This window comes from Eufriesea mexicana, unplaced genomic scaffold (assembly GCF_001483705.2).
Source record: "Eufriesea mexicana isolate 0111107269 unplaced genomic scaffold, ASM148370v2 scaffold325, whole genome shotgun sequence".
Classification (NCBI taxonomy): domain Eukaryota; kingdom Metazoa; phylum Arthropoda; class Insecta; order Hymenoptera; family Apidae; genus Eufriesea; species Eufriesea mexicana.
The window spans coordinates 1,464,018-1,475,391 of NW_016908500.1; the positions used below are offsets into that span (position 1 = coordinate 1,464,018).

The 11,374-nt window shown below is 28.1% G+C and overlaps 1 protein-coding gene across 2 annotated transcripts in view; it reads left to right on the forward strand.

Annotated features, from left to right (window-relative positions):
* The window catches only part of LOC108556174 (C-Maf-inducing protein), a 59,127-nt gene that overhangs the window by 27,382 nt on the left and 20,371 nt on the right, over positions 1-11,374 (forward strand). For both annotated transcript variants that reach the window (XM_017912158.1, XM_017912159.1), the window contains one exon: positions 4,684-5,270. In XM_017912158.1, the coding sequence (XP_017767647.1) occupies positions 4,684-5,270 (587 nt within the window). The remainder of the gene's footprint in view (positions 1-4,683; positions 5,271-11,374) is intronic.

The following is an 11,374-nucleotide window of genomic DNA, read 5'->3' on the forward strand; positions in this document are numbered from 1 at the left end:
AATAAACATAACGATATAATATATATTATATATAATAACTTATGTTATTGATTTATAATTTACATTTATATATTATCAATTTTTATTATATGGGATTACATAGGATAAGATAAAATAGAATATGATAAGAACAGGTTCATTTACACATGTATCCTATTTGACATTGATACGGAATTGTAGTTATTTTTGTACCTCGATAATATGCAATTCGTTATCGCATAGGTAGTAGTCGTACGTAGATAGTAGTCGTAGTAAGTGCTCGAAATATCTTAGGCCAAACGCGAATTTCCATTCGTCATATCGTCATATTACTCGTTTTCCAAGTCCCAAGAATATACTTACGTAGTTCCGGATATAGATAGCTTAACCAAATCAAGTATACTCCTTCTCATAAGAAATTATTTTCGCACAAAAATGGCTAGAACTTAGATATAACGTTCATTTTTTCCACTTCTTGCATTCTCCATTTATCACCGAAGTGAAATTTAAATATTATCAAATATTCTCTGCAGTTATATTTATATATTATAAACCTTGTCAAGATAACTATATACGATTATTTGTATAATTATATCCTATAATTATATAGCATAGAATATAGTTATATGGTATAGTTATTTTTTATTACAATAGAGACTTCTGTATTCCAATTAATAAGGAGACAAAAGTGATTGGATACTGATATAGTTATATGGTATAGTTATTTCTATAATTATATGTGGAAAATATTTTACACAACTATAATTTCGTTATAGTTATTTTTTATTACGATAGAGACTTCTGTATCCTAATTAATAAGGAGACAAAAGTGATTGGATACTGATATAGTTATATGGTATAGTTATTTCTATAATTATATGTGGAAAATATTTTCTACAATCATAATTTCGTTATAGTTACTTTTTACTACAATAGAGACTTCTGTATCCTAATTAATAAGGAGACAAAAGTGACTGGATATTGGAATATTTACTCACTTCCTTTTGCATTAAACTTCAGGTTTTCAAGTAGACATCAACAAAGTTAACAGGCTTTTTCAATACTTAAGTATTTTATATCATTTTAGCTGAATCTGTACTAAGTTAATCTTCGGACAACTATAATTTCGTTAAAAAATATCGTAGAACCATATTTATGGGATCAATATAAAAGGCAAATCCTGAATCTTCACACCCCTAGATTAAATTTCTATTTAGATATTTTTGTAGTAGAAAACAAAGACGGTTTTTCACTTATAAAATTGTAAGAATTCAAATTCTAGTAATTTCCATAACAAATTATTTTCGGGGTCCAAATCGCTACGAATCGGACCATTCGAATCTTCAATTTGTAATAATCCCATAAAATACCATTATTACACGCTTTTTCGTTCCCACGTGATTTCTCTTCGTAGTAAATGGTTTTCGAGAAAAACCAAAAAATGTTTAAAATTTTTTAAAATTGGCATATTAGAAGCATTAAACGTCGTCTTACTTTTAATCTTATTCTACATAATCGAGAGTCTCTAAGACGTAAATCTATGAAACAGACCATAGAATTATTGATTTCTGAGATTTCAATAACATATAACTTAGAACACTAGCTATTCTAGTTATACTAGTTATATAGTTATACTAGCCCTTTGCACTCGACGATTTTTTGGCTAAAGAAGGGTACGAGTTGAAAAATTTTCTGCCATAAGGCTGATGATATTTTTTGAACAGTAACTAAGAAATCGCATAGTAATCAACACGTAGAATTATTTAATTGCGATATCTCGCACATTGTTACATTATTTTAATCCTCTATGGGCCCCTGTAACTTTCAAGTTACATGCTAATATATGGGTATTTTATTAAATACTGCATTCAACGTTGTCGTCTTCATCACTCTAATTCACGATTTTTCTTTCCATATATTTATAATTATTTTTACAATACCTCCCGTGCATCCATTTTTAAAAATTCTAATTCTTTTTCATTTACCGGTTATTCGATCATGATAGGTTAGGTCCTCTATGGCCCCTATGACCTTTTTCCCACAAGATGGCGTGGGAAATTATCTTGTCTATCTATTGCACATTATCTTGGCACAATAGTACAAACGTTGTTAATTCAAACTTTCAATATGAATTCGTTATAACAAAATTGTCAAAACTGCTGAATTTATCGATTGATATTTGTTGATTTTACGTTACATACAATTCTTATAGTCAAGAAAAATATATATTCGGTCCATAGAAGGTTAAATTTGATATATTAATTAATATCGAGCTTCGAAATTTTATCAAATGACGACTGAAAGACGACTCTCGAGTGCAAAGGGCTAGTATATACTATTGATATACATTGTATACTAGTATACTAGTACTCGTATACTCTGACTTGGTCAACTCTGTCTTGAACTCTGTCTATTCTAGATTGACTAGATTTACATAGGTAAAAAGACACATATAAATTTGCAAAAATAAATAATTCGAGTTATTTGCAAGAATTATTTCAATATATAGAGAAAATGAATATAATATACGTTTTTTAAAAATTTTCGAGATAAAGAGGTCAAAACAATCGTGATTTGGCTGTATTTCTAAATATAAACCTGTATTCAATTAAAAGATTAAAATAATTAAGTAGTTTTCTGTTTTTAAAATTTAAAGAAAGAAATAAGAAAAAAAAAATAATTTTTTAAGGTTTCATAGTGAAAGATTACTATATAATCTACAGTATACTTGTTCTAAATTAGCCTCGTTACTAATCACTCGTGTGCTGTTGATAATATTTTTATCTCTAGATGAAAATGCAAAATAAATAAAATAAAGATGCAAAAGAAACCTTTTCTTATTCGAAACTTGATTTTAAAAAGAAAATTCAAATTTGAAAAAATGACACTTTATATTTATGGTACATAATATTATGAATCAGGGTCTTCTTCGATTTCATTTACAGAAAATTAATTTTCGTATTAATTGCATATTATAAACACGGAATTTTCGTTTTATAGTTGTCCGATTGACCAATTAGAAATATTAACCTTTTGCACTCGAGAGGCCCCCTTCAGTCGCAATTTGATAAAATTTCGAAGATCGATATTAATTAATAAATTTAAGATAATGGAACGGTGTACGAGGTATCGAAATCAAATAATTCTACGTATTAATTATTTCTATAATAATATATATATATAATTATTTATTTGTTTCTATTAATTTTTCTATAATTTTTTATTTATTTCTATAATTATTCAACTCTTACTTTTCTTTCGCCAAAAAATCATCGAGTGCAAAGGGTTAAGTATTAAAAATTCAGAATATAAAATGTGAAATAGAGAAAGTTAAATATAAACGAAAATGTAAAATGTGAAACGTGTAACATTGTGGTGAAAAATATTTCAAAAATCCGATTACTTTCGTTATTTTATCTCAATTTCATTCGAAAACTAACTCAGAGACACGAATACGGGTATTTAACCACCTCTATTTGATTTTCGCCATGCCAATTCCCTCCGTGTGTATTTTCACTTAGCGAATACGATAACATTTGCAAAGTCAGCGTAGTAAAGACTATAGTTAAATACAGTTGAACACATAAATTTGCAATCGATTTTCTCAAAAGCTCAAAGGAATTCTATTCGACATTTTTTATTCAGTCGTTTATGTAGATTTATTGCAAATTATACTATAACTTAACAAAGTTCTAACCTTTATAATAAATTATAATAAACTATAATTTTCTATATTTTCCCAAGGGATCGAAGCTGCTATAGTTTTATAAATCCACCTCGTTTTATCTCTAGACAATAATAAATTAAATTAAAATTAAAATTAAATAATTTAATAATAAAAATTAAATAATAAATTCGAATATACAAAATTTTTATGGAGATTTTATATTAAATTATATTAAATAATTAATTATTATATATGATAAAAATACAGTATTAATTAGTATACGTAATAAATATTAATTGTATTTATTGATTGCTATATCAATCACTATATGTGTAACTACGTGATTATATGAGCAGAAGAATTCCGAACAGAACTGAATTAAACGGTGAATTAAATGACAAAATTTCAATTGAAAATACTATACTATACTATTAAATATGGATTAAAAAATCAATTATTACAAAGATACAAACTCTATCCAACGAATCGATTCTTCGCTACTTTGTCAAAAATAATTTTATTTTATCACAATATATGAGCCGTTCTCTGCACAAATTGATTAACTCCATAAAACAAAAAGTAGAGAAATGCAATGAAATAACGTATATTGTTTTTTAATTCACCGTTCTCATTCATGGCTTGCTAGTGCATTCGAGTTGCATTATTGCAACGATTTACATTATAGTACGGAGTTAATCAAAGTGATCTCTGAAATAAATTATTTATTATTGAGTGGCCAACAAATTTTTGTCGTTTAACGGTGTTAATCTTAATTATCAGGAAAAGTTATTATAAATATAAAAGTTATGACTATACCAAGTGCTTCGACACTTAAATTTAAGATTTTTCAAAAAGTGGAGTTAATCGATTTGAGCAGTGGATATATTACGTGTATATTAAGTAGGTCTATTTTTCAAATAACTGCAAGAAGGAAACACCTGAAACCACTCGTTTCCACAACTTTGCTAACCTCAATAACAAATCTACGAATATTCCACACTGCAAAGCTTTAACCCCTCTTGAACCCCAACTTTCAGAGAAGTATCTTCAAATACCAGCACCTAGTATCTTTAAATACTCGAGACGAGGTGGTGATCAAGGAGCTGAAATCGATGGTAGATTTCGCGTTGTGGACGTCTCTCCAGGACGAAAGGGTGTCTTTGGCTCCATTGGAAGCCGTTGCGAAGCACTTGGAGGACTCGATATTCGAGGGTTCGGCGAGGAAGAAGTCGGAAAAGTCGATCGAGGAGGTATCGAGATACCAAAATGATCGGAAGCATTGGGCAGAGACTGTTCTGGCCGTGGTGTCTCCACTGCTGTACAAAGTAGCGCCTCCGGTCTGTCTGACGAGGGTGATCGTGAAGCTGGTTCAGAATCCACAGTCGTCCTTGGTCACATCCATAAGCCCGGCCATCACCAGGTGCCTGAAGCACACCGTGGACTTCGGCAAGACTCTGGACATGAGGAAACTGTTGCAAGTGTTCATTGCTGCTCTGTGCACGATGCATGGCGAGCAGACGATCAGAGATTACATAGCCTCGGTTCATGGGCCTGGGAGCGACTGTCCTCATCCTAGGGTGCTTCCTAACCTAATCTCCGTCTGCGTCGCTGCAATTTTTCATAGGTGAGTAATGATAGTAAATATTAATATTGTAGGAATGTTGGGTAGGCTACATAATAAGCAGTGACGTAAATATAAAAATGATTTATATTAAACTAAAACTTATTCTACTCGCTAATAACTCTCAGCTGACTCTCACTCGCTATCTCTCAAAAACTCTATGACTGACTTTAAAACACTCTGACACACTCTGATACTCTCTGATACACTCTGACTCTTCCGCGTCCTTGCACTCTTATTCAAACCCTTGCACTCTGTCTTCTTTCATACCTACGCTCTCTTTCTCAATCGGTCAGTCACGTATCTTAAACACTCAGACGCATTTCTAGGCTTTCACTGTTCACTTGCATTCGGCTCTCTCATAAACATCCCTTACATTCGATCCTCTTGCACGCGGTCACTTTCGTTCTAAGCCCAAACACTGTTGACATTCTTTCAGGGCCGTACCTATTCCTTTCCTACGATATTGATAATAGATATGATCATTGATAGTAGGTATCATGGCTTACACGATCATGTTTACACTCTCGATTAAAAATGCAGCATTTTACGTCATCGTTTTGGCTGTCTGACTATGACACTTTTCTTTTAATATATAGGTAATCGATTTTTCGATATTTCTTTTTGTTCCATTTTTTGTTCTTTTTTAAGTTTCTTCTTACATTTTTCCATCCATTGGTTATTGGACCGGTTGTGGTAGTGCAGTGTTGGGGATTTTGAGGGAAGTGTGTATTTGATATTGCACAGGATGTATGGGAATATAATGTGATATAATATAAAATAATATCGTGGTATTTTGGAGACTAGAATTACGTTCGTGAAATTGGAGGTGTAACATGGAAAATATTATATACAGGGTGAGTCACGAAAAACAGGTCTATTAAATATTTCCTTTTAAATATTTAAATATTTATTTTTAAGACAGAGCTTCACTGTTTGAAGAGACGTATGGAGAGATAGGAAAAGAATTTGTTATGGTAATTATTATTTTCTTTTTTTTATGATTTCAAGGTCATCGATTTAATTTTTCTTTTAATGAAGTTATAATTTATTCTTTTCTTTTTAATTTCGAAGAACTATTACATGTAATGGAAACTGATTTTTATTACGAATTACCATTATTATGAAGGAAATTTTATATTAGTTATCGTAAATATGTTCTAATAAAAATATAAAAATAGGGTATCTTTTATCTTCCTTTTCTATGATTAATTTTATATAGTTGATGAATACTAATTACCTATAATAGAAACGAAAAATGATGATGGTCAAAAAAAATACAAATAAGCGTTTCTTGTTCATATCAGTTATCGATGGCCAAAATAAAATCCTCGAAACTAAAAACAATTTCCATGATCCATAGATAATAGTTATTCATAATTGAAAAATGTTTTAATTCTTGCTAATAGTTATAGCAACCAAAAAAATTGTAAGAATGGTAAAAATTTGAATTTTTCAATCATTGTATATTTTTGGAGAATTTTGTTTCTATTTAATAACAATTGTGTTACATACGAATAGAAATCAGTAATTTATTAACCATTTTTTCCGTTGAATCTTTGAAATAATTGATACTTTTTTATCTCTCTTCGAAACAAATATAAAACTGCTGTGCAAAAAGGTTTCTGATTTTTACTATAAATTTTTAATTTTAAATTAATTTATATTAAACGTTTACGTGTAAAAAGTATTTACTATAATAAAAATTTTCGGATAATGGAAAATTCAAATAACGAAAGTATAGATAATTATGATTCTATGATATTCTGTGTGATAGAATCATAGAATTGTAGCATATATTATAGAATTATAATATTCTGTATAAGATTCTGTAATATTGTGTCTTATTAATATTTCCGTTAATTAAATTTGAATTTGTAGTTCAAGGTCATCTCAACTTCATAGTATACTAGGTCGATGAATTCGTATTGACGTCGACATGATTCTATACTATTAGAAAAAAAATCACTTGTGACCTTGAAACAGTGTTAAAAAGAATGGTCTTGACAAATTTTCCCCCTATCGCCCTAAATATCTCTTCAAACGATGAATTTTTGGATACAGCGATAAATAACTGAAATTTTTAAGGGTTTTGTTCCTCGTGACTCACACTGTTTACAAGATAACGGTTAAAAATAATTTTTCAAATTTTTATTTTCTCTTATTATCTTTGCAATCTTTGGTTTATAATTTGTGGGATCTCTACTATAATATTATAGTAGAGATTATATATAGTAGTGAGTATTATATATATTATAGTAAACTCTACTATATCTCCACTATAATATTATAGTAGAGATTATATATAGTAAAGAGTATTATATATATTATAGTAATCTCTACTATAATATTTCTGCCTTCTTTAATTTTCATTTTTGGAATCTCGCATAAGCCGATTTTATTCGAATTTATTTAGTTCTTAAACCGAAATTTTTCTGTTTACTATCGACGAGATCATTGGCTATTTTATATTTTTCTAGCATTTTTGCCGTTTCTATCATGGTATTTCTGACAATACATAATCGCCTTACGCAAGAAGTAAGGACCATTTTCGCCATAGTATTCCTAACAATACATGTTATGCAAGAACTAAAGAAGTTGGGAAGAGGAAACCTGCTATTAAAATCTCTTTGTGTGTATAGGATTGACGTAAGAGCATGGTTTTCGTCTGATAAATTTTCTTCGAGAGGTTATGAGATTTTATATCACATATCTGGTACGTTCGTTGAATAATAAAACGGAATATAAAAGTGATCGTGAGATTGCTATAGATCAATAATCAGAAAAGCTAAGGTATTTTAGATTTTGGCAGACTTTTTGGAAAAGTCTCGCAAAAGATGGCAAAAATTTTGAATATTTCGATATTCAATTAAATCGTGTTTGAGTTTGCCATTTTGTATTTCCATTATTAAATTATTTGTTCTCTCGTCTACAATATTTGTAAAATTGAATATTTAGAAAGTATGGATTTAATTACTTCAAAATTCGTTTATTCGAACAAATTTCGAAAATTTGCTCGTAGTATGTTTAGAAATATAAATATATTCGAAATATCGATATTTAACTAAAGCGTGTTTAGGTTTATTATTCTTTACGTTGTTGTTAAAATTTGTGTATTTTTGCCAGCAATATTTAAAAATTTCGTAGAAAATAAAATAAATTAAATGGTTTAGATGTGTCGATATAAATTTATTATTTTTTACTTCTGTCAATGAAATTATTATTTTTATAACATTTATGAAATTCAATATCTGGAAAGTACAAATATTTAGTATGATATAATTAACCATTTATAGATTGTTATTAAAAAAATTAGCACGTGAATAGTTACATACAAAATCTAGTACTGAAAAATTTACTATGAATAGAAAAAGAAATTATTAAAAGAAATACTAGTTAAATAATATCGGAAACAGAATGTACATTTAATAAAAAACAAGTGAATAATCATAGAATAATTATTAAAATAATTATTAAAACGAAGTCGAATAATCGGATGTCAACTATATCTGAAATCTCGTTTATCCGAACACATTTTATCATTAGGGTAAATAATGAAAATTTTAGTATAGTATATCACATCATATAAATCTGTAAAAGGAAACCAATAAAAGTATAGATACATAGGAAACATTTAAATTAATTAAATTCTACGTATGTATATTTTATAGAAAAATAAGCTTTTTTTATAAAAAAAACTTATAACAAATTTTTTTTTTATAAAAAATACTTTTATAAAAAGAATATGCAAGTTGTATAGTGAAATTTCCAATATCAGATGACCTAGCATGCATTCCACTATCCAAATATTTTATTATCCGAAGTACATTTTCTTATTTGTGTTCTTTATTATCAAAGCAAATAAAGATGCAATTCATGCATCTTTCCTACAATTTGATATCTTTTCTACTACTGTAGTACGAAATTGATATTCCTAGCTCACCGAAAAACTCGAAAAAGTATTTGACCAATCTCAGTGATACTTATTCTTTCATTATTTCCTCATTAAAAAACAAAAATTTTAATTATTTTTTAAAAATTTTAATTATTTTTTTGGTTTTTCATCAAACTGATTTAACACCACTTATGCTTATATCGTAGCATTTTACACGTCAAAAGTTATACAACAGTTTTAGGTAATTTCGTATTACAATGTTTGACTGAAAATTTTTTTCTAGGGATAGTATAATAAAAGTGATATGCTTTATTACTACGAAGTAAAGAAGTTATAAGGAAGTTTTAATAAATGATTTCGACAAATTTTACAAAAAATATAGTTTTTGAAAAAATATTTCAACCGCGTGTATATATATATAATAATTTATATCTGGAGGATAAAAATAGCCTTCGAAATTGAATACAAATGACAAGAAAATGATTTTGTGTCAATTTTTGTAAAAAATATAATACAAGTTAATATTTTTTTATCGATTCATTTAATTATTCTCACACCCTAGATATAGATTACTATCGATAAACAAAAATGTGGGTGAAATATTTTTTCAAAACCTATATTCACCATAAATTTCATCGAAATTGATTATTAACATTTGGGAAACCTTTCTTGTTAAGTTGTTCGAGGAACAAATAGAATTATTAAAAAGTGTATATGGTTTAGCAGCAAAAGAAAATATGGCGTTCGTAAATAACAACAAAAATATTGCACTTACGCCATTGCTTAATATACCTTGTTTCTTGCAATTTCTATCCTATTATTTTTTTAAATATATAATAAAAAACAGTCTGATAATAAAATAATCTAGGTTATATAATACTTAATAGTGTTCAGAATTATAATAAATAATAAACAGTTACAATAGCGAATGATCTCTAATAGTAAGTATTTATTAAAAAAGTACCTCAATTGCATTATGCAAATGCATCAATACGTAAAAATGTGCAAAAGTAGTTCAGAAATTTAAAACATGCATTTTTTTCTCTATCTAATGATTTTAAAGATACAGCATCATATATTTGTATAGGTTAAGTTAGGTTAGGTTAGGTTAGGTTAGACGAGTATATTAGTATATTGTATATTACATTTTATTTTATTTACATATTAGTTTATTATGCATAATATTCTATATATTAGTATATTATTATATTAGTATATTTAGTATATTAGTATATTACATTTTATTGTATTTACATTTTAGTTTATTGTACATAATAAATTAGGTCAATGTTTTCTTCTTTACATTGCTCGCATTAAATTTTGAATCATTTTCAAGCAGATTGTTTATGGTCGTTTATACGATCCTGATAATGAAAATTAATTATCAGTAAAGTAATTAATACTTGTTTTTTTAAAGATTCTCGATACATATTACTTTGATACGTTAAAGATGCTAAAATAAAGGTGTTACTATCGATTTGCTTGAAAACAACACGCGTTTTTATAAACTTTTAATACGTGTTACGTTAGATACGTCCAATAAAAAAAGGAGAAAGAAAAAATTAATTAAAGGAAGGAATGCAGAAGTTCGTGATCTCGCGTTCGTGATCAATATTCCAAACCTTCTATTAGTGGACACAATGTTTGTAGAATAATATTGGAAATGGAAGAGAACGTACAACTTTATCTAAAAAAAAAAAAAAATTGCTAATTGCACTTGGCAAGTGCATCGTTGCAAATTGCATGACTCACCCTGTATTTTATCCACGCTTCATTAAAGCGTATCAAAGGCACGAACGTTATGGAGTGCCTTGTTTGAAAGTGCAGAAACTAAACCCTTTAGCGAAGAAGAATATGACTTCAGTTAACTGCTTGAGAATAATTTTGCGGAAAATCTCGCATAGTCTGATGTTCAAGCTTTTTTAAATAACATTTTAATTTTGTTTTCGCTTAGAGCTTCAAATATAGTATTATAACAAATATACTAATATAGCGTAATATATAATACGTTATTTATTACAATAGGTAATACAATATATTATTTATAATATTTGTATTTACTATCGTATTGCATTATATTATACACAATATAGTAATATTGTATTGCATATTACCAAATTATGGCTCGTAAACCATATTTAGCTCTTTTAGGAATGAAACACACACACGCTCTGTTTCTCTCTCTCTCTCTCTCTCTCTCTCTCTCTCTCTC